This window comes from Moschus berezovskii, chromosome 4 (assembly GCF_049115385.1).
Source record: "Moschus berezovskii isolate FMDL1 chromosome 4, NW_MosBer_1.0, whole genome shotgun sequence".
Taxonomy (NCBI): domain Eukaryota; kingdom Metazoa; phylum Chordata; class Mammalia; order Artiodactyla; family Moschidae; genus Moschus; species Moschus berezovskii.
The window spans coordinates 71,828,464-71,853,116 of NC_142463.1; the positions used below are offsets into that span (position 1 = coordinate 71,828,464).

General features: G+C 37.2%; 1 protein-coding gene and 1 non-coding gene across 2 annotated transcripts; one reads left to right on the plus strand and one right to left on the minus strand.

Moving 5' to 3' along the window:
- Nucleotides 1-71: 71 nt before the first annotated feature.
- Nucleotides 72-22,427, plus strand: DR1 (down-regulator of transcription 1). Its single transcript, XM_055402257.2, has 3 exons — nt 72-1,001; nt 10,866-11,029; nt 18,802-22,427. Exons 1-3 carry the CDS (start codon nt 782-784, stop codon nt 18,946-18,948), a joined length of 531 nt encoding a protein of 176 aa, XP_055258232.1. The 5' UTR covers nt 72-781; the 3' UTR covers nt 18,949-22,427.
- Nucleotides 22,428-23,674: 1,247 nt separating this feature from the next.
- Nucleotides 23,675-23,747, minus strand: TRNAE-CUC (transfer RNA glutamic acid (anticodon CUC)). Its single transcript has one exon. It is a non-coding gene; the product is annotated as a tRNA-Glu (tRNA).
- Nucleotides 23,748-24,653: the final 906 nt, after the last annotated feature.

Sequence of the window (24,653 nt, forward strand, 5' to 3'; positions counted from 1 at the left end):
CTGGAAGTGGGGTGGGGGGGTAACGTGTGGGGGCGAGGCTTCCGGTAGCGCAAAGGGTATCGGGAGAGGCTTCCAGTAAATCTTCTCTGGCCTCTGGAGGGACCACCGTTGCGGCGGCTTCGGCTTCCACGATCTGCGTTCGGGCTGAACGGTCACAGCAGACGCCGCTGCCGGTCCCTGTGTGCCTGGTTCTGTCCGTATTCGTTCCCAGGAGACCGCCCCGGTTCCGCAGCGGCTGCGGCCGACATGTTGTAAGGCGGCGGCGCGGGTGTCTGAAGGATGGTTTGGCCGAGGCGGCGGCATCGGCTGCTGGCGGCGGCGGCGGCGGCGGCAGCGGGGTCTGCGGTTCTGTAGAGCCTTGCCCGCTGAGTGTCCGCCCTGTTCCGCGGCCAGACCAGTGCCCCCGGACCTTGCCTCTGCTCCGCGCCGTTGGGGAACGGTTAGACGACAGCGCACGCCCCTCTGAGGAGACACGAAGGGGATTCTCCAGTGCTCAGATTCCGGACCACCTTGCCTTCCCGTCTCCGACGTGGGCAGTGCTGTCTCCAGAATCCTCAGCACCCACCCACCCCCCCATTCCAGCTTTGCTCCCAACCTCGCCTTAAATCCTTCACACACGCGGGTGTTCCCCTCTCTCTCCAGCCACCCCTGGCCCCTTAATTTTCTGCACGCTCATCTCAGAGGGACTCCTGGATCGCTCTCCGAGGGCGGCCTTTTGAAAAATCGTCGTGGACCGGAGTTGAGGAGTTTTTAAAAGTCGGGGCGCGAGAGATTAGGTGCGATGGCTTCCTCATCTGGCAACGATGATGATCTCACTATACCCAGAGCTGCTATCAATAAGATGATCAAAGAGACTCTCCCCAATGTCCGGGTGGCCAACGATGCCCGGGAGCTGGTGGTGAACTGCTGCACTGAATTCATTCACCTTATATCTTCTGAAGCCAATGAGATTTGCAACAAATCGGAAAAGAAAACCATCTCGCCAGAGCACGTCATACAAGGTAAGTGGTATTTGTGGGATTTTGTTTCAAAGAGGGGCCAGGGACAGCCTGCTGGTCGCGTGACGCGTTCATGTCAAAGCCTTCAGTTCTGTCCCCTGGTTAGTATTGGTAACTGAAAAGCCATTGCGGGCATGGAGGCAGCCGGTGCCTTCAGACCTCTGTGTGGTATTCTCGTGGTCCTTTTCAAACAGCAAATGCAGGTGAGAGCTGCAGGCGATTAAGTCGGCTAACAGCCCCCCAAAGAAAGTAGTAGTAGCGGTCTCAGGTTACAGCCAGGTAAACCTAAGCAACAAGAACTTTGCCTGCCTAAAGTGAAACCTGGATCGTGACAACTGAGAGAGGAGCCAGAAGTTCTTGTAGAATTAGAATTCAGACAGGAAGTTCAAGCTTGAGTGGAGAGGGCACCCCTTTCCCACCCGACCTTTTTCACCAGTGTAGAAGAAAAGATCAATTTTCAGAACATGAGTAAAAATATTCTTAACATGAATGTTCACAATTGTAAAGTTTATTAATGTTGACTGGAGTATATTTTCTGCTTTAAAAATGGTTTCATGGTCCCTACCGTTCATCAACAAGTTGCCAAAGCACTCCAGTTCTATTCTGTAAGAGAGGCAGCCAGTGTTCTTTAACCTTCCTTCCTTTCTTCCTTCGTTCCATAGCTTGCATTGTTCCTTAGAGGTAGAAATTTAAAGCATGGGTTTAAAGATTGTGAGATTTTTTTTTTGTGAAACATTTCCCTTTTGTTTCCTGCTGTCGTCCCCGTTTAGATGTACACGCTTAAGCGTTTATTGAACAGCACTTCTGAAAGTTTAACAATTACTCCTTTTGTATCTTGGAAAGGATTTAGTTCAGTTAATAGGGCTTTGGGGGACCATATTCTGATTGTTTGTTTCAGGAATGGGGAGACATTTACTAGTCATAATGTTTTGGGAAGCACTTTCTGTGACTGGTACCTATAATCTTATGGGAAGGTTGTAGTCAATTTTGAAGTGATAGCTTGCCTTTTATAATAACCCAATTAAAATTCTAAGAATTTCTGGATCGCTTTTGAAGTCAGGTAAAAAGATTCATTGTTAATTTAATTTGGATAGGCAGGCAGTTATCTACCATTTTATTGTTATAATTTAACTTTTTAATAGGTGACTTTCCTGTTATTCTGAAGTAGAGGACACATCTCATATTCACCATATACAGTATTTTACGGTAATTATTGACAGAAGTATTTTGTCATTTCATTTTTGAAATGACTTCTGTAATTGCATTTTTTATTCTTACTAATATATAAAACATACTCTGACATTTCCATTTCAGTACGTAAGGAGAAAAATAAATCCCTAGGAAAAGGTATATTTGACTTTAAAGCTAGTCTTCTACTTGTTTAGAGTACTCTGACAAGTAAAATGAAAGCCAAGTCGTCTATTTTTCCTCTTGTGTTTTTATTTTTACATTATATGTGCAATTGTCACAAATCTTTCACAAGATTGTCCAACATAAATAGCTGTAATTTCCTTTTATAACTCATAAAAGGGAAAACGGATCTTTTATCAACATTGCCTTTCTAATGAAAATTGCAAAAGATTTCAGAAGGATCTGCTTAAACATTTGTTTACACCACAGAAGTGGGGATCTTTCCAAAAATCTAATAATGCCTTACAATCTGTCTTCTTGGGTAGAGTTTATTCTTTTCTAGGATATATTTAGATTTCTGATTGACATGATGAAAGAAAAGTGCAGCTGTAGCTAGCTGTATGCTAGCTAAATAGCTCAACTTTGGGATATGCTAAATTCAGTTTAATGTATGAGTCAGAAAGTTCCAGTGAAAGCATTTTCCTTATGTACTGAGGATGATTTATTAATTAAAAAAAAATGTGTTGACCTGTTACAGCTTTATAAAATTACTTTTGTTTTCTTGTAACATTGCTGTTAAGTATAGATAAGGATGTACATTTTAACCCCAAATTCTCCCCAGTTAGAGGGATAGACTGTATAATCTCCTATTGCTTAATCATTTAAAGAAATTTTTGTCCTGAGTGATTAAAATTTTTTAAAAGAAATCCTTAAGGTGTGTATTTTTTTAGTTGTTTAAAGTGTAATTTTATAGACTAACACTGGAAAGCTGATTATGACATTTTTTTAATGCTGTTCTGTCAATTTGATTATTTAGGAATATATCCAAGTGGAATAATGTACATTTTAAAGTGGTTTGATTCTCACATATTTAAGTTTGGATTTTTTTAGTAATAAGTTTAATGAACTAGACTTTGCTTCAGGACATTTCACTTGCCACTTTGCTTTGCCTTCTCAGAGCAAATTTTGAGGCAGTTTCGTAAAGTGTAAGCCAAATTTGAACAAATTTTATTACCGGTAAATCTGAAATTATATAACCTAGTTAAAATTTTTTAAAAATTTAATATAAATATTTTGCTTATTTTGAGTTTAAGAATTTTGCTCATTTGGACTTGGCATTGAAGATAACATACACACAAATAGAGGGAGTTCTACACTTAAAAGATGTTTTTATTTTGTTTCTGGGTTTCTGTGAACACATTCTTAAATGAGTTCTAACGTGTTCTGTTGCATTATGGAAAGAACTGACATTGAGTGTTAAGAACTGCGAAGTATACTGTGAAGCGTTTGAAGTGAAGTCGCTCATTTGTGTCCGACTCTGCGACCCCGCGGACTGTAGCCCACCAGGCTCCTCAGTCCCTGGAATTTTCCAGCAAGAGTACTGGAGTGGGTTGCCATTTCCTTCTCCAGGGGATCTTCCCAACCCAGGGATCAAACCTGGGTCTCCCACACTGCAGGCAGACTCTTTACCATCTGTTAACTAAGGTTTCCCCATTTATGTATAAATAATACTTAATAGTTTCCGGTATAATTAGCAATTATTGAGAATCAGTCAGAATTGAGAAACTTATATGAAATATATGCTACAATTATAATTTAAAAACTTTATATGATCCTGATTAAAATGTAAAGCTGAAGGTCTGTTATGTTTAACCTTATCTCATGATGCTATTTGTAAAGAGAAAGTATAAATAGGAATAGTTTAAATGATACTATTTTTATTTCTGCATTTAAAATCTGTTGCTACATTTTCTTTCTTCCTTTTTTGAGAACAGTAATTGCAAGTTAGTGAAACTTTGAAAAAGTCTCCGAGGATTCACTTCAGCAGTTGTATTGCTCCAGTCCCTCTCACGCTGGTACTTGGTAAAAGACAATAAAAATGAGTCACTAGAAAAACAAAATGAAAAATTTTGATACTGCATTCAATGGAAATAAAATTACTGTCAAATTGCTATAAAGTTTCTTTTTTTCCCCAGCTTTTTTAACTATAATTGACGTATAACATTGTGTAAGTTTAAAGTTTACAACCTAATGATTTGGTGTGTGGTGTATATTATGAGTTAATTGTCACAATAAAAATAGTTAACACAGCCATCACTTCACATAGCTACAGTTTTGCTGTGAAGGCTCTTAAAATGCTTGACTTTGAGTTTCCGTACTTAACTCATTGCAGACAATTACATGCAGTTGTGATACAAATCCACAGACCATACTTTAAGTATCCTTGTTCTAAAGCTTCAACCACAGTCTGTTTTGGAAAGTGGATTTGAAGTAGTTTTGCAATCAGGGGATCTGAGTGATTGCAAAGAAGTTGTATTATAATACTAGTAATAATAATGAGAATAGTATTATATTGCCTAGATAAGCATCCATACTGATACTTTTTTTCTGAAGGGGCACATGTAATTTGCATTGAACAATTTATCACACACAGGTACTTTTCAAGTTAGGACTTTACTATCTTCTTTATAATCAATATGTCTTTTGTTTTTGTGTTCCTTCTTCCACCCAACAGTTAACTTTTGAATTGGCACTGTGCTAAATACTGCTAAGGGTATAAAGATGAATGATATTTGATTCTTGCTCTGCCATCCATCTCTCATTGTTGTCCTGGATTCCCAGGAGTGGTGATAGTAGAGAAGAGATCCCCAATCCCTGGTTAGAACTGGGCCACACAGCAGGAGGGTGAGCAGTGGGTGAGCAGGAAGCTTCATCTGCCTCTTATCATCACTCGCATTACCACCATGGAAAAATTGTCTACCACATAACTGGTCCCTGATGCCAAAAAGTTTGGGAAACGCTGCCATAGATGACATGATTCTTAAGGGTCTTTGTTAGGCCATTAAGCCAAGAAATCACTTTGACTTACCTTCTCAATGTATTTAAGTGAACTATAGCAACTCCCTCCCCTAACGTACAAACAAAAGAAAGTAGAGAAATTAGAGAATGCCATTTTTTGTATTTTAGTTTTTTTTAAATGAAAAGCATACACTATGTATTTGAAGGATAAAATAATTCACACAAATTCATGTTAAAACTTTTGGGGAGTACATCATTACTGTAAAATATAAGATATGCCTGTGTTAAAATTGTTGTTGGGTGTACATTTTTACCTTTTTTTTTTTTAAGTAGTCATCTTATAACTAACTGTCTTTCAAATTGAAAAAATATTGCTAAGGGTTTTTCCCCCTCTAATATGCTGTGTGCTTTTCTGGATACAGTTTTAAGGTAGATGTCAGCAGACCTCTGAGAAACAAGTGATATGTGTTATATCCACAAATTTAAAAATAGATGTACTATTATTCATTTTATTTATTTTTATTGTTTTAGCTTTTACTCTGAGATCCTTAGAGCCAGGGCCATCATCAGTCCATAAAATTCCTTTGTACAAATTAGAAAAAGATACTCCTTCCTTGAAAACCTTTATTACCAACTGCCAGAAAAAATGCCATAATAATTTAAATCTATGATGTTTACAGTATGAATGGCTCTCCTCAGATATGTTGCTGTTGTGTACTGAACAACCTGCACAACTAAGATGGTCCTGCTTAGGAGACATTTCCCTTATCCTAAGATTCTCCTTTATGTAAAATGGGTGTATTACTACTGAATGATAACAGATGTAAAATATCCCTGTTTAGAAAATGCTATATCCAGTTAATCATGTTTGTTAGCCAAAATGTGTTTAAAATTAGGATTAATACAGTTTTGAGATTAAATTTATGGCTGATCTTGTTGAACCATTTTTTTAAGAGTACAGTGTGCTCAGTGTTGAGAGTACAGCTTTTTCAATAATATTTAATGTTAATCTTGGATTTACTTGCAGTTTTCTTTTGAAAGCAGTGTTCTCAACCTTAATGATTTTAATAGTGATTCTTTTTTCTTTTTTTTAACCTAGGCCTTCCATGGTTTAAGTAGATTGGATTGAAGTTTTTAATATCTAATTTTGAATTCATGACATTTTGAAGAGTTGTCTCTCTATTGCATTGATTTGTTAATTTTGCGAATTTAATATACTCGTTTAGCTAGAATTTAATGGGGTGGTAGTAGCTGTGTGGCTTCCCTGGTAGCTCAGTGGTAAAGAACCTTCCTGCCAATGCAAAAGATGCAGGTTCCATCCCTGGGTTGGGAAGATCCCCTGGAATAGGAAATGGCAACCCACTCCATTGTATCTTGTCTGGAGAATCCCATGGACAGAGGAGCCTGGCGGGCTATAGTTAGTGCATGGGTTCACAAGGAGTTGGACACAATTGAGCGACTAAACAAGAAAAGCAACAGTGCATAGCTGTACATTTATTTGGGTCCTGTACACTTAACTAGCGTACTCTTTAAAATGTAAGAGAAAAAATAAATTTAAAAACTGAAGATGAGTAATACACAGTCCAAGTTAGGTAAGGAGCTCCTCTGTGTTGGACATTGTGTTAAATGCCTTCAGTTAATTACTTGTTGACTCCTCCAACCCTTAAAGTAACAAAGTACAATAATATAATAATGAATACTTTATTTTGCTCCTTCTCTGGGCCAGACTCTGTTCTTAGCTCTTTGTTTATTTTAATTCGTTTATTTTTCATAGCAACATGATCTGATGAAATGTAGGTACTGTTATTCTTGTTTTCTAAGAACAGGGGTGAAGGAACTTATCTTAAGTCACACAGCTAATCTAAGAACTGGGAGTCAATTCCTGGCAGCCTTAGGGGCTGCATGCTTAACCATTATAGTGCTTCTGATTGTAGGAAGATATTATGAAATGGACATTGTTCTCATTTTAGAGATGGAAAATCGAAGCTTAGGTACTAAGCGACATATCCAAGGTTATACAAACACAGTAAGAACCGAGTTTCAAGTTCTGTTTTCAAAAAGGGGAGATTACTTCTGTCTAAAAGCAAGAGAATTCCAGAAAAACATCTATTTCTGCTACAAAAAACATCTATTTCTGCTACATTAAAGCCTTTGACTGTGTGGATTACAACAAACTGTGGACAGTTCTTAAAGAGATGGAATTACTAGACCACCTTACCTGCCTCCTGAGAAGTCCGTATGCAGGTCAAGAAGCAACAGTTAGAACCAGACATGGAACAATGGACTGGTTCCAAGTCAGGAAAGGAGTACGTCAAGGCTGTATGTTGTCACCCTGCTTATTTAACTTATATGCAGAGTACATCATGAGAAATGCTGGGCTGGATGAAGCACAAGCTGGTATCAAGATTGCTGGGAGAAATATCAATAACCTCAGATATGCAGATGACACCACCCTTACGGCAGAAAACGAAGAAGAAAAGAGCCTCTTGATGAAAGTGAAAGAGGAGAGTGAAAAAGTTGGCTTAAAACTCAGCATTCAAAAAACTAAGATCGTGGCATGTGGTCCCATCTCTTCATGGCAGATAGATGGGGAAACAGTGGAAGCAGTGAGAGACTGCTTTCTTGGGCTCCAAAATCACTACAGATGATGACTTCAGCCATGAAATTAAAAGACTCTTGCTCCTTGGAAGAAAAGTTATGACCCACCTAGACAGCATATTAAAAAGCAGAAACATTAACATTGCTAACAAACATCCGTCTAGTCAAAGCTATGGTTTTTCCAGTTTTCATATGTGGATGTGAGAGTTGGACTGTAAAGAAAGCTGAGTCCCAAAGAAATGATGCTTTTGAAGTGTGGTGTTGGGGAAGACTCTTGAGAGTCCCTTGGACTGCAGAGAGATCCAACCAGTCCATTCTGAAGGAAATCAGTCCTGAATATTCATTGGAAGGACTGATGCTGAAGCTGAAACTCCAATACTTGGACCACCTGATGTGAAGAGCTGACTCATTTGAAAAGACCCTGATGCTGGGAAAGATTGAAGGCAGGAGGAAAAGGGGATGACAGAGGATGAGATAGTTGGATGGCATCACCAACTCGATGGACATGAGTTTGAGCAAGCTCTGGGAGTTGGTGATGGACAGGGAAGCCTGGTGTGCTAGAGTCCGTGGGGTCACAAAGAGTCAGACACTACTGAGCCACTGAACTGAATTGATTTCTGTCTAGGAGGATCAGGCAAGCTTAATTTAAAGACAGAGTTTGACCTGGATTGTGATGAATTACTGTCAGCATGAATGTGGGAAACCAGTGCCTATTGGGAAATGCTGAGTGGTCAGATTTAGCAAAGTATTCAGGGATTTAATGGCAGAAATGAAGCTGGAAAGGTAGCTGGGGCTAGATCCTGGAGGATCTTGTTGTTCAGTTCAGATCAGTCGCTCAGTCGTCTCCAGCTCTTTGTGACCCCATGAACCACAGCACACCAGGCCTCCCTGTCCATCACCAACTCCGGGAGTTCACCCAAACCAATGTCCATCGAGTTGATAATGCCATCCAGCCATCTCATCCTCTGTCGTCCCCTTCTCCTCCTGCCCTCAGTCTTTCCCAGCATCAGGGTTTTTTCCAGTGAGTCAGCTCTTCGCATCAGGTGGCCAAAGTATTGGAGTTTCAGCCTCAACATCAGTCCTTCCAATGAACACCCAGGACTGATCTCCTTTAGGGTGGAATGGTTGGATTTCCTTGCAGTCCAGGGGACTCTCAAGAGCCTTCTCCAACACCACAGTTCAAAAGCATCAATTTTTTGGCGCTCAGCTTTCTTTATCGTCCAACTCTTACATCCATACATGACCACTGGAAAAACCATAGCCTTGATTAGACAGACCTTTGTTGGCAAAGTAATGTCTCTGCTTTTTAGTTTGGTTGTAGGGCTAAGGAAATAAAACTTTTCTTTAGATTGTAGTGGGACACCATAAGTCATTTACTAGTTTCTTTTGATATTATTTCCAGCCAGTATTATTGAAAATACACTACTTTGGCCACCTCATGCGACGAGTTGACTCACTGGAAAAGACTCTGATGCTGGGAAGGATTGGGGGCGGGAGGAGAAGGGGATGACCGAGAATGAGATGGCTGGATGGCATCACCTACTCGATGGACATGAGTTTGAGTGAACTCCAGGAGTTGGTGATGGACAGGGAGACCTGGCGTCCTGTGATTCATGGGGTCGCAAAGAGTTGGACACGACTGAGCGACTGAACTGAACTATGCTTGTGCCTTTAAAAAGAGAAAATACAAATGAAAAACTTTGGCTTCTAGCATTAACGCTTAAAAAATAATGTCTGTCAATTCAAGTAAAAAATTTAGGCTGCCTAGTTTTCACTTAATTTCCTGCTATGCCCTCAAGCTCCTTGAGGCCAGGAGTTAGGTGGTAGTTAATTTGGTAATTTGGTAGATAGAACTCAGAATAATGTCTTATTGAAATTTGGGGAGGGTCAAAAGATGGGGTCTGTAAGTTAAAATTCAAGTAGTAACAGTCTACTTCTTGACATCAGGTTATTTCTAAAGATGGTTGATGAAAACAGCTTAACATACGAAATAATTTAAAACTGTAGATCACTCAAGATGATTTAAAAATCTCAGCTTACATGGGAATATACATTTTAAAGGTATATTTGGTATTCTCTCTGAAAAGCAAATTCCTAGAGTGAGAACTTAGGGCATCTTTACTGAGGGAGTCTAGTTCATCATAACTGTTGAAAGTCTGTAAAAATAATTTAAGTTCATTTATTATTTTTTTTACCACCTGTATTTCATTGTTGGATCAGAAAGCAAAATATGACTTTGGGGCATTAGACAACATATATAAAACTATATAATTTTAAATAATGTGAACCAAAAGGAGATTTTATGCTTTGTCTTTCTCAATTACAGAAAGCATTATTTTCTTATAAATTTTTCTTTATAAGTGTGAAAAAATAGAATATTTTTGATATTTCTTTTATCCTTATCTTCCTTTATCTCAGTTTTTCTGCCACATCACTTTAAATATTTTTGCAGTAGTTCTTGTTAAGTTTGATTTTCAGTGTCTTTGACTGAACAAATTCCGAATTTCATAAGTTATTTCCAGCAGTATTTCTTAAACTTGGCAGGTTGAGTGTCTTGGCTAAAAATAGTTTCCTGTTGGTGTATTATACAAAAGAACTTAACTATTCTTTCCTTCTATCCTACTGTAAGTTAGATAAAGCTTATGTTACCAGCCTACTTTATTTAAGCCGTTTTATTAACAAATATATTCCAAATATTCCCTTTTTTTGTATTCTTTAAGAAAATGACTGACTTAATGATTTATTTACTATGAGTGGTATAGGAAAAATGTTTTCTTAATAAAACCACATGTTCTTACATTGAGCCTTTTTTTTCTTTCCTCACAGGAAATGCTTTAGTTTTTAAAAAATTAAAAAGAAAAGGAAAGGTTGAAGGCCTGTGCCTTGATATGTTCCTTAAGTTTTAACTAATTTGCAATCTAATATTAAGAAAGCTGATAAAATATTTTGTCTTAACCATATGGATGATTATTGTGCACCGTAAAATAGGTAAAATTACTAGAAGACAATCTTCCCCTCCAGACACCTCCCCTGACTGGCAAGCTTCACAGAATATTCCATTGGTGAAGAAAAAGTGGTGTTTTATCACTTTCTGATGTTTTCATATTTTCATTTTCCCAGCACTGGAAAGTTTAGGCTTTGGCTCTTATATCAGTGAAGTAAAAGAAGTCTTACAAGAATGCAAGACAGTAGCATTAAAAAGAAGAAAGGCCAGTTCTCGTTTGGAAAATCTTGGCATTCCCGAAGAAGAATTATTGAGACAGCAACAGGAATTATTTGCAAAAGTAAGTAACACATACTAAATTATTTCATGTGACTCTGACCCTTTTTGTACACCAAAAATCATACTGTTTTCTAAAATCATATCCCAAGTCAATATGCACGTCCAAAAAATTTTGTTTTTGTGGCTGATTGTTTGATCATAGTGTTCGATGTTAGATCTGGCCAGTTTGACACTATTTGGCTGGCTGTTTACTTTGTATAAAAGTAAATATTTGCAGCAACCTGTTTTCTGAGGAGAACAACTCCAAATGACTACTGAGACTTTACTTTGATGTTTTTTTCAGGCAGAATGACCATTTAAAAGCATGAAAATATACCTAAACATTCATAAGATTTAAACTGATGGACTGGTGAGAAAATATTTTGTCAAATTTTTAGACGAATGGCATATAAAAAAAATCTGACTAACATTTACTTTTTAGTTAACTTAGGTCTTTACTATACCTTTAAAACACTCTAATCTTAAAAACTTTGAAGGGCCAGTGGAACAGAGAAAGGCAGAAAACTTTTCTCCTCTTTTGCTTGTTCTGATGTCCAGTCTGTGGAGGATTAGCAACAAGAACTATTTGTTATTTCCCTCTGTTTTTTTAAAAAGGAGGCCACCGGGAGCTGGAATTGAGTGGAGTTTGTGACTAGCCTTTCAGAATTTCTCCAGTGTTACTGCTTTACCATCTTCTTGGCCTGCCTTAGCCCACTGTCAGAATCCTGAGTACCTTCTTCATTCCCTTCCAGGTCCCTTGGTGACAGTAGAAACAAGCTCTGTAACATATTTTGGAGCATCCCTCTGTGGAAGATCATATTTTCCAAAGATGACCGCTATAGTATTTCTTACTCTTTGTCTCCATGACTCACTGTGCCTTCGTGTTATAGCAGAGGCAACAAAGGCTGGCAGCATTCATTACCTGATAAAGATACCTAGGGATGAGGATTAGGAGATGAAGCCCATGCAGCATGCAACACAGCTTCCACGTGGAGTGAATAATACAACAACCAATATGCGCATATACCCCATGCTGATGCAAGGAAAAAAGCTTTTCATTTCCTTTCCACTCAGGCGTGGGATGCACTGGGCCTGGTCCAGAATACCCACAGGCAAAAACAAGAAGAAATTGAGAGGGAAAAACTGGCATTCTCTCCTCTTCTGCCAGGTTCCTTGAAGCTGGGGAGAAGATAGTTACAGTGTACAGTGATTCTTTCCTTTTTTAAAAAATTATTTATTCATTTATGTTTGGCTGTGCTGGGTCTTCATTAGTATGTGAGCTTTTCTGTAGTTGCAGTTAGCAGGGGCTACTCTCTAGTTGCAGTGCGGGAGCTTCTTCTTGTGGTGGATTCTCTTGTCATGGAGCTCGAGCTCCAGGTTGCACGGGCTTCAGTAGTTGTAGCCCCTGGGCTCTACAGCACATGCTCAGTAGTTGTAATACACAGGCTTAACTGTTCCACGGCATGTGGGATCTTTCTGGGTCAGGGATCGAACCCATGTCTCCTGCATTGGCAGGTGAGTTACCACTGAGCCACGAGGGAAACCCGACAGTGATCCTTGAATGACTGAATATTCACTCCATATAAGACTGAGAGCTTAATAACCTGGTTGTTAAGAATGCAGATCACTGTCCAAGGCTAAATTTATCATCAGGGATTGAGACATCTTAATGATATTTTCACTTGCTCTTCTCTGTACCTCCTTCCTACTTACCCTGCAAAGGCAGGAGCAAGGAATTACGAACTTGAAGATTTACAAGAACAGCTTAAAAAATAGTCCATTCCATTTCTGGGTACTACTGAAATGCTCAGATTGCTCAAGCAAACTCTCTATAAGTACATACTTTTTTGAAATAAAGCATTGAACTCACTTTCCAGTGGGAAGATCTTGAAAGTTAGACCTAAATCATTGAGTCAGAGGTGATTCTGTGGTAAAGAGGATGTAAAACACAGTGTTTCAGTTCCGTAGAGACACTTATTTCATCATAGGAATAGTGCTTTGTGGTCATTTACAATTGTCTGTCCCTGCAGCAGCAGCACCCATCTAACATGGCAACTAGCACAGACGGAGTATTCAATAAATATTTGTTGAATAAATGACTGAGTTAAATTGATGAGTCAGGGAAGCACAGAACTCTAGGGGTGGAACAGACTTTTGAAATCATTTACTTCAACCTTGATCTTCCAAATTATGATTCTGAAGTTTGAGGAGGTTCAAGAATCTGTTCGCCATTATGAAAAAAAAAGGCCGGGGAGAAGTGAGGCTATTTTTTCCCTACAAAGTTCTGGCTTCTCATTTGAAAATGAAAGACAGGTTTGGTTTGAATAGAAGAGGTGAGAATTGTTACAAGTTACTGTAATTGCCATTAGAACTAGGAAATACCATTTTAAGTCATCTCTTCCAGATTAGCTTCATAACTGATCTCTTTATAGTCTTTAACAACCAGTTTGGTTTATATTAAAAAGTATTTAAATTTTAAGTTATCAAGCACTAGACACCAGATACCATTTAAACTGATAAGGAAGATAAAGCTTACCAATGTTTATTGAGTTCTAACCATGTGTTAATCATGTGCCAAATGATTTACCAGTATTGTTTAATTCTCACAACAACATAGAAAATAAGTGCTAAAGTAGAAAAGCCTTTGAGGCAGGCATGACCACATGCAAACAGTGTTATAATCCATAGGAATATGAGGTACCAATGGAGGATTGATCATTTTTTTAAAAAACTAGTGGCGTTCATCGCAGCACTGTTTATAATAGCGAGGACATGGAAGTAACCTAGATGTCTATCTGCAGACGAATGGATAAGAAAGCTTTGATACATATACACAATAGAGTATTACTCAGCCATTAAAAAGAATGCATTTGAATCAGTTCTAATGAGGTGGATGAAACTGGAGCCTATTATACATAGTGAAGTAAGCCAGAAAGAAAAACACCAATACAGTATGCTGCTGCTGCTAAGTCACTTCAGTCGTGTCCGACTCTGTGTGACCCCATAGACGGAAGCCCACCAGGCTCCCCCGTCCCTGGGATTCTCCAGGCAAGAACACTGGAGTGGGTTGCCATTTCCTTCTCCAATGTGTGAAAGTGGAAAGTGAAAGTGAAGTCGCTCAGTCATGTCCGACCCTTAGCGACCCCATGGACTGCAGCCTACCAGGTTCCTCCATCCAATACAGTATACTAACGCATATATAGGGAATTTAGAAAGATGGAAATGATAACCCTGTATACGAGACAGCAAAAGAGACACAGATGTATAGAACAGTCTTTGGGACTCTGTGGGAGAGGGTGAGAGTGGGATGATTTGGGAGAATGGCATTGAAACATGTATATTATCATATGTGAAATGAATCGCCAGTTCAGGGTCAATGCATGATACAGGATGCTCGGTGCTGGTGTGCGGGGATTACCCAGAGGGAGGATAAGGAGAGGAGGGAGGTGGGAGGGGGGTTCAGAAAGGGGAACTCATATACACTTGGGGCGGATTCATGTCAATGTATGGCAAAACCAACCAATATGATATTGTAAAATAATTAGCCTCCAGACGACAGAGAATGAGATGGCTGGATGGCATCACCGACTCTGTGGACATGAGTTTGAGTGAACTCCGGGAGTTGGTGATGGACAGGGAGGCCTGGCGTGCTGTGATTCATGGGGTCGCGGAGAGTCGGACACGACTGAGCGACTGAACTGAACTAAAAATAAATAAATAAATAAAAATAAAAAAACTAGTGGCTGTTATTTATTGAGTCTCTACTATGGTAGATCAGCTACAGGGTGCCAAAGTAAATATTTGATAAAGGGAAAGATGCTCTGCTAAATACTTTATATACTTTGCAGAGTTTTTAATGAACAATACAAATTTTACTCTACCCATTGACACTTTAAGAAACAGACTCAAAAAAAAAAAAAAGCAGATGGAGAGGCTTGCATGAGATCCTTTGTTCTACAGATATTTATTATTAAAGTCTTCACTATTTACCAGATATAGTGCTAGGTGCTAAGCTTATAATAGTGTAAAAAAAGACGTGGTTATGTCATTATGAAGCTTAGTTTACTGGGAAGGATTGACTTAGACAAATGAAATGGGTAAATATCTTCTGACTTCAAAACCTGTGCTCTTTCTGCAATACTATGCCAATATTCTAGCCACCATTTTGTTTACTTAAATTTTATTTTGGAACTTTTAAGTGGAATGAATGTGCTTTATCATTTCTATGACAAAAAGTTGAATGAAGGAATTAATCTATTGGCTGAAAATTCTGTCTTCACTTTTCTACCCTTGTCATCTGTTTTTTTTTTCCTTCCTTATCTCCTTTATGTCTTGCCCTGACCTATGGATAAAAAATACCCTAATATTTCTTTGCTCTTGTGAGAAAAGTCAGAAGAGAAGTAAAATTATTGTAGCTGCTTAGTACTTTTCCTAGAGCACGTAGTATTAATACTTTAGTCTTAAATATGAATGGAACTGATAAATTATTATATCATCTTTTTCATAACTTTCATTTCACTCAATATTTAGACTTTATTTTACATACTAACAAAAAGCAGCCTCTTTTGAAGCTGTCTTTCACAGCTAGCAGCAAATATTTGAAATGGAGGTACCACTAATATGTTGAGGTTAAAGTTAACTGTAAATTGTAAATGAATCGTATTAGTATGTGGGAGTGGGAGTCTTAAAACATAATGAAAATTTCCAGAAGAAGTGGGTTAGCAAGTAATGCCTATTTACTTCTCTTTCACTCTTCCATTTTGGAAGGAAAATACTTTGGATGGATTGGGTAAGAAGCAGGATGGGAGGAAAGAAATTAGAATAAATACCATTGAAATTTTAAATCTATAGACATGAATACAAATAATATTTACCAATCAGTATTGATTTTGAAGGTATCAGAGTGCTTTTTGTTCAGTGTGAAAAGTATGGGTGCTGATAAGGGGCAATGGTACCTTAAAAAGTCAGTTAAATTTTACGTATAACCAGTACATGTCTTTGCAAATCATTGAACAAACTACAAGATAATGAACAAACTAGGAGATAAAGCAGCTTTGCAATAAAATCTGTGTAGAGACTTAAGATTATTTGAATTTTTTTTGCACCACAAAATTACACCTATTTATAGTTGATTAGGCCACAGAGTAGGTATTCTTAAGTTGATTAAATTGATATATTTGGTTTGCCCTACAATTTTCAAGTATTTTCTGTGAAGCATTCTTAGTCCGTTTTGAACTCTGGGTATTCCTGCCATAGTAGTAAATATGCCTGTGTATTATGGAAATATTTTCCATATTTCTTTATAAAAATAGGTAGAAGTAATTACTAGAATACCTGGTCTTTAATTTCCGAAACAAACACAAAAAACATTTTTGTCTCAGAGGGGAGGTTTAATATAGATACCTTAACATCTGATATATGAGGTTGACTGCTCATGAGGAAGATATAAAGAGATCCCCAAGTACAGATTTTAATGTAGAAGTGTGCCAATTACTAAGCAATTGTTTCAGCATGATACCCACTTCCTATACTAGCTTTGAGAATGGGCCCAGTAGTCTGCAAACCGTGTTTCTGCTTTTCTAGCTGACTACCCTAGACCCTGCTGCTAGTGGGGGGCTCTGAAGGGAGATTACATGGCTGGGTGGAAGAAGGCACTTGTCCCTTTCTTTTACTTCCAGTTGGCTTCAGGTTCCTTTGAGCAACACAGCAATGCTTCACCCTGGCTGCATCAGTTTTTTCCTGTAGCAGCAACTGAATCTGATTTGCAGTTTCTCTAATACTTACAGAACCAACCCGAACATGCAAACCTTTCCTCAGGTATGTGGGTCTCAAACCTTAGGGCCCTCTTCTAAACTTAGAGACGGCCAGTTAGAGATGGTAGTACCAGCCAAATATACTCCTTCTTCAGAAGTCTGAGTTTCAGTTCTGTGGTTTGCTCCTCAAACCTTCTAAGTTTTAAAAATTTCAACCTCTTCCCTTGTTTCAATTTTAAGGTTGGTGGCTGCTTCCTGTAGTTGCCATGCACAAATCTTAGTGTTTGTTTCTTGCCTCTTCGATTACCTAGTTATCACCTTTATACTTGGTTAATGATCTTTTATATTTACATTCTTTCTGTTTTCCTAACTAGTGTGACTTCTATCTCCTTATTAGACCCCAAGTAATACTGGAAGGAATCAGGAACAAACTTACTGGTGAAAATAGTATTTCAGGAGTACTTAAAGGAAGAGAGGAATTACAGTAGGTAGAAAATCAGATTTCAAAAAGAATGACTATCAGCATGAGTAAAGGTAGCAAAAATGGGAAAGTATGAAGTATACTTGGAAAACATTTTATGTTCTAGGTGGGTTTTTTTTTTTTTAACACAAGATAAATGCTTTGAAAGAAGATTAGAGAAAATATAGTGGAGCAGACCGTAATTTGGAGGGTCTAAATTCTAGGCTGAGAAATTTGGACTTAATTGGTAACAATTAAATGATTTTTTATGTATTATAATTATCCCCAGGGAATGTTTGGATAATAAATTCATAACATTATTAAGAAAAGTTAGAAATGTACATGGTAAAAAATCTTAAGGTTATGCTGAGCATTATTGTTTTCCCACAAAACATTCGTTCATTCAGAAACTCCTTGGGGCCTATATGTTGGGAAAGCAACAATGAATATGGAAACATTTTCTATTCTCAAGTCTAGAGGAGAAAAAAGATAATATGCTCAGGTAACTAAAGAACAAAATAGGTATGGGAATGCATAGAGAATTATAGACTATGAAATAGAGTGGAGAATGTGGCCTAGAAAGATCAAGGAAACTGATGTGTGTTTAAAATACTGGCTAGCAATTGGCCATTCCTAAATGTGGGAATGAGCCAGGCTAAAAGATTAATTCTGAAAAAAGGCAGAAATGGAGAAACAACATTGTTTTGGTAAACTCCTAATGGGAAATTATGTGATGTTTTTCAGGAACAGATTCATTTTTCCCTTTTTGGTATGGTTTTTCTGCTAATAGATGGAATTGGAAGGAACCTTAGCTCGTACAACAGGGCGTGTAATGCATGTGGATATACCTTGGTTTCTCAGATCCAGTGGTGATTTTTATAGAGGTTATTTCAAATGAATGGATTTTAACTATCCTACTTAAATTCAGTATTAGATAAGTATTTTCACTAGTTTGTAAGTGGGAAGGGTATGTTCTGTGTGTGTGTGTGTGCATTCATACATGTGCATTTATAAAGAGGGGAAATGGGCAGAAGAAGAAAGAAATGTATCTATAGGATAGGGAACTATGATAGAAATTTGAAAGAAATATCAAGCTATTGCATTCATGTTCAGTACTTTTCTGTAAAAGAGGTACTGTACTAGTGAAATTCTAAACCATAGATACAATTTTTAGATTGCAAATATTTACGTCAAAATTATAAGCTGAGAGGGCAGAAGAGTCAAGTGAAACAAAGCAGAGAGAAATGCAGGGGAAAGAAAACCAGAGAGAGAATGTTGTGATTTTTCTGTGGACTTTTTTAGATTCTTCAGTTGAAGAATCAACTGAATTCATTATTTGACATAACAGGAAACTTTTATAGAAAACTTTTATGGAAACTTTTGGAAACTCTCCCTTAAGAGAATTGAGAAGAAGCAGTCTCTCATTATATTTTCTTACAGAGTTCATTTTGTCCTGATGTACAGCAACAGTGGTTGGAAAATACCCAATTTAATAATGACTAAGTTTATGGTTATCTTAATATACAAAGTGTGCATGTTACAGGTTTAAAAAAAAATTTTTTTTATGTTTTTTATGTTTAGGCTAGACAGCAACAAGCAGAATTGGCCCAACAGGAGTGGCTTCAAATGCAGCAAGCTGCCCAACAAGCACAGCTTGCTGCTGCATCAGCAAGTGCATCCAACCAGGCAGGATCTTCTCAGGATGAAGAAGATGATGATGATATCTGAAATTTACCAGCTGAGTTTCTATTTCCTCTAAAATGTTTTTCCCTGCACAAGAAAACAGTGAAAAAATGCTTACGTGTAATTTTGCATTTTGGTGGACTTGCCATTGGTATTCTAGGGATATCTGCTGTTAAGTTTCATCTGTTGTGTGCTATTCATGTAAAATCTGTCTCTTTGAACTGTTGAAAATTTAAGGTTCAGTATAATATCAATTTTGAATTTTTAATGGTGTTTATGAAATTTTAGATAGCAGTGAGTCTGTTTGATCAATAAACAGTGTTACAGAAAACTTCAAGTTTATAAAAATACAGTGAAATTTATACAGAAGCTCTAAATCTTCATTTGCATTTCCTCTGCCCTTTTAACTAAATTAAAAATTGGGAATTTTAAATTATTGGGGGGAGGTGCTGTGTGATATAGTAGACATTAGATCAGGTTGGTGAAAAAACAAAGCTCAGTTTTGCAGTATCTGGATTTTGTCTTTTAAAATGAATATATCTATACAGGCAATAAACATACATGCTCAGATAAATATACTTGTTTAAAAAAGATCTCAAGGCATTCAGAAACTAGGAAGGCGTATGTTCAGTAGTAGTTGTAAAATTTGGTAGGTTATATTTTCAATTTTGTTTTTATTTTATGTAGAGCTAAAAACTTAAGTTTTATTATAGCATAATTCATCTTCAGCTACACTATTACATTTCAAAGACTGCCCAGTTTTGAGGACTGTCATGATTCTTAGTATTTCACTCCAGTAATCATTAATAGTATTACTTGCTTAGTCCATCTTGTGAAGCAATTGCTTAGGTTGCATTGGTTGGTTCACGAATATTAAGACCTTTCCTAGGGGAAAGAAATGACAGTTAATGAGCATGCTTGTTATAAGAGGGGATTCTTTTTGTAATTTAACTTGTAGTTATAGTTTCCTTGTTGTTTGTTTTTAAGCATTATTTTACAGTTTCTTGACTAGATGGCCTAGAGTGTCCAATACTTCCTTTGAAATGGCATCATTATCTCCATCATAATTTAGTGATAGCTTTAAAAAAGGATTGGTTTTGTTTTGTTTAAGAAAATGTGTCATAATTGATTAGCCCTATATGAAACATAAATAATTTTAACCTGCTTATTAAAAGGGAAAAGCTTTAATTTGGTTCTAATAAGTAAAGTATGATAGTGATTTTTATCGGAATCCAGTGTTTTGAAGAACTGGCCTATTGTGTTTATATTTTGGAAAAAAAAATTGAAAAGCCACTTAAAATAGTATGAAGTAATCTAAATTACTATGTCAGTTGCCAAATCATTTAAATTTGTGTATTCACCAGGTCTAAAGATAGATTGTGGCTGCTAGAATTCCAGTTTTAATTGAAAAGCTAAATAAGTCAAATGTACAAGTATTAGATTTCTTAATGATCATATTTTGCAGTTTTAGAGAAAGTGAAATATTGTTACACATTTATTAAATACACTTCTGCCATGACACAAATAGGTTAATCCTGCTGAATGTTTTGAGTTAAAGTTGATACTGTATCCATGAGTGCTTTTGAACAAGATAGAAGGGATTGTTTTTTTTAAAAGTTTAAGTACCAAAGGTAGTCTAGTCTAAGAAATAATAAGTTAATAAGTGTTGGCTTTTCTAATTTGTACTGTAACATCCTTATACTTTCTATTTTAAGTATATCTGTTTCTTAGGAAAAAACGTAGATATTTTCCATACTTTTTTTTTTGATGCAGAGTTCAGGTTAATATTTTACTGCATCTGATAATGTATTATATGTTCAAATCCTAGTGACTTTCATTTTGACATTCTTGTGATTTTCATATGCTGTATTCTTCAAGCAATAAAATCTGATGTGTTTTATAAATTGTTTTTATATTTAATGATCTGTACATATTGATGGCATGAGATTTCTGTTATTACCATTTTTACTAGTTTCAAGAATCTTACGCCCCCCAAAACAATTTTGAACTTTTGGTATATAGTACTTGACTTTCTCCTTTGTGTACTATTTTTTCAGAAAATGTGGTTTTACTTGTATTTTTGTAATTTACAGTCCTAGGATGCAGGCATAACAGCTAATTCAGCAGTGTTTTACTTTTAGTTTATTGTTTAGCAGTTAACTATTATATTCTGTCTTTTGTTGAGATTTTTTAAATCTTTTGGCGAGAGAAACAAAATTTTTAGTATTCTTGAGAAATAAAGTTATTGTTTGGTATTTTCCCCACGTCCTTGAATATGTCTGTCTTTTTTGGCAGACTATCAGATTGATAAGTGTTGAAAGACATCAGTTTTTAAAATTACATATTCTATACATGTAGAAGATACATAAATAGGGTTTTCACAAATTAAATATATTCATTTTGCCACCTTCAGATTAAGAAACAGTATTATGAACATCCCAGAAGCTCTCCTTTTGCCCCGTCTCCACACCTTCTTCTTCCTCCCTAGAAGTAACTACTATTCTGACTTCTAAAATCAGTTTGCCTGTCTTTTATGTAAATCCTGTTATATATAATACACTCTTTTTTTTGCTCGTTGTTTTATTTTTGAGTGTATTGATTTCCTGATGCCACTGTAACAAAATACCACAAACTTAAGGGATTTAAAACGACACAAATGTATTCTCTTGCAGTCCTGAAGATCAGAAGTCCAAAATCAGTTTTATTAGGTCAGAGGCAAGATTGGTTCCTCAACCTGGAAATTGTAAGTGGAGAATCCATTTCCTTATCTTTTTTCAGTTTCCAGTGTCTGCCTATAATCCTTGGCTTGTGCCTTCTTCCTCTGTTCAGAGCTTCTGCTTTTATCATCACATCATCTTTCTTCTGTAGTCAAATGTTACTCTGCATCTACACTTAGGGCCCACCTGGATAATCCAGGATAATCCCCCATCTCAAGATCATTAATTTAATCACATCCACAAGATCACTTTTGACATATTAGGTAACATTTACAGGTTTCAGGGCTTCAATCCTAGGTATTTTAGGAGGTAGTTACTTAACCTGCCCAAGTGAGGTTCATTCACATTGTTGCATGTATTTGTAGTTTATTCATTCTTATTGCTGAATAGTATTTCATTAGTTTATTTTTATTATATGCAGAATTTATCCGTTCTGTCATTGATGGGCATTTGAATAGTTTCTAGTTCTGGACTAGTATGAATAATTCTGTGGAGAACATTCTTAAGCCTGTCATTTCGTGAGTATATACATGCGTCTGTGTTGAATCTATACCTGAAAGTGGAATTGTTGGGTTGAAGGGTGTGTACATATTTGGTATTTAGTATGTACTGTCAGTTTTCCAAAGTGTTTGTAAAAAGGCACCATTTTAACGTGTACTATGATAATGAATTACTATAATGGTCTAGTGACCTAGAATGTTCAGTAGTTTCTCGAAATTTCTAAATTATACCAAATGAGTTATACTTGCTACAGCAGGTCTGTTATTTAGTATGATACAAGAGGAAAATAAAAGCAAAAGTATTTGAGTATTGTATTCATTAGATTATTGCTCCTCAGAAGAAATGTAAGTTTTAGGTAATTATAAACATTATGTTGAGTTTAAAAGTAGTATCTTGTAGAAAGTCCATGATTTAAGTTCTTAATTGAATTAAAAAATTTTTTGTTATAACTTTATTTGGATTCATAGATATTTCCTCTTATCCAGTGGCCACTGGAAAGAATTATCCAGTCCACATGGGATAGGTACTGCCTTCCACTGGCTTCACCTGGATTTTTTTTTTCCCTTTTTCTCTGTCTGTATTACCTTGTCCCTTCTATTTTTCACCTGGTCCCATGACATAGAGTATCGTGGTTAGGACTGGCCGGGGTAAGGAGAATGGTAGTGTAAATAGCCTCCTCTCACCTACCCCCACTTGTCATAAACATAACCACTGATCCTTGTCCTGTAAACTGAAAATAAAAGACCTACCCTTAGCATGTATGCTGAAACTAGCTTTTTCCTATAAAAGATGTAAATGAAAAGAGAAAGTAGGGAATCAAAGGAGGTAACTTTCATTTTAATCAGTTTCTACTAGAAATCAAGCAACTTAGTAAAACCTTAGAATAAGATCTTAGAAGAGGGTTCCCAACCCAGTACTGTAGGCATTTTGGGCCAGTTAATTTCTTGTTGTGAGAGACCATCTTGTGTCTCATGAGAAGGTTAGCACCATCCCTGGCCTATACCTGCTGGATGCGAGTAGTAACCCCTGCCCCCTGGCCCCATTGAAACAACTTAGAAATGTCTACAGACATTGCCACAGGTCTCCTGGGGTGCAAAATCACCCCTGTTGAGAAGCATCACCTTAGAACATCCAGGTTTTTACTTTCACGATAGAGTATTAGGGGAAAGACTGAAACTGAACCTCTGTTGGAAGCAAAACATGCTGTGAGAAAAAGACCAAAAGAAACAGGGCGATACGGAGAGAACAGGCCCAGGATTAAAATGTATTTCTAAAAGAGTCAAAGGTGGCTCTTAACTTCACGTTTGCAGATCCTTTCTCCCCCTAGAATCCTAAGTCCATTTCTTTGAAATCTACCTCCTTGCTGTATTTAACTTCTAGATCCTAGCCACACCCAGTTTAAGATAGATCAGGTATACCATCTCGTTATTATATATATATATATATCTTTTAACAATCATGATTTTATTGTAAACACCTGAGTGCTGTTTGTGTATTTTTTGAATTTATTTATTTGGCTGCACCAGGTTTTAGTTGTAGCATCTGGGATCTAGTTCCCTGACCAGGGATCGAACCTGGGCCCCCTGCATTGAGAGGGCAAAGTCTTAGCCACTGGACCATCAGGGAAGTCCCAGTCATGAATTTTTAAAAAAATGTTTTTGTTGTGGTTAAATACACATATAAAATTTATCATTTTAAGCATTTTTAAGTGTCCAGTTCATTGGCATTAAGCACATTATTATTGTTGTCTAACCATCACTGCTGTCTCCAGAACTTTTTCATTATCCTAAACTGGTAAAACAGCACCCACTAAGCAATAACTACCCATTCTTCTCTCCTCCAGCCCCTGATAAGTATTCTACTTTCTCTAGATACTTCATAGAAGTGTAGTCATACAGTGCTTGTCCTTTTGTGCCTGGCTAATTTCACTTAGCATAATACTTTCAAAGTTCATCCATGTTGTAGCATGTATCAAAACTTCATCCCTTATTAAGGCTGAATAATATTCCATTGTGTGTTAATTATCTATTAATAATTCATTAATTTATCTATTAATCAGTGAATGGGTTGCTTCCACCATTTTGCTACTATGATTAATGCTGCTATGGACATGGTTACAAATGCCTGTGTAGTCCCTAAAATGTTTGAATGTATGGATCTGTATATTGAGAAGTGAAAGAAGGAAGGCAGTGTAATATGAATGCACATATAAAGACAATTTCAGTTCAGTTCAGTCACTCAGTCGTGTCCGTCTCTTTGCGACCCCATGAACTGCAGCACGCCAGTTCTCCCTGTCCATCACCAACTCCCAGAGTCCACCCAAACCATGTCCATTGAGTCGGTGATGCCATCCAACCATCTCATCCTCTGTCGTCCCCTTCTCCTGCCCTCAATCTTTCCCAGCATCAGGGTTCTTTTCAAATGAGTCAGCTCTTCTTATCAAGTGGCCACAGTATTGGAGTTTTAGCTTCAACATCAGTCCTTCCAATGAACACCCAGGACTGATTATAACATGATAAATGTGACATGAAA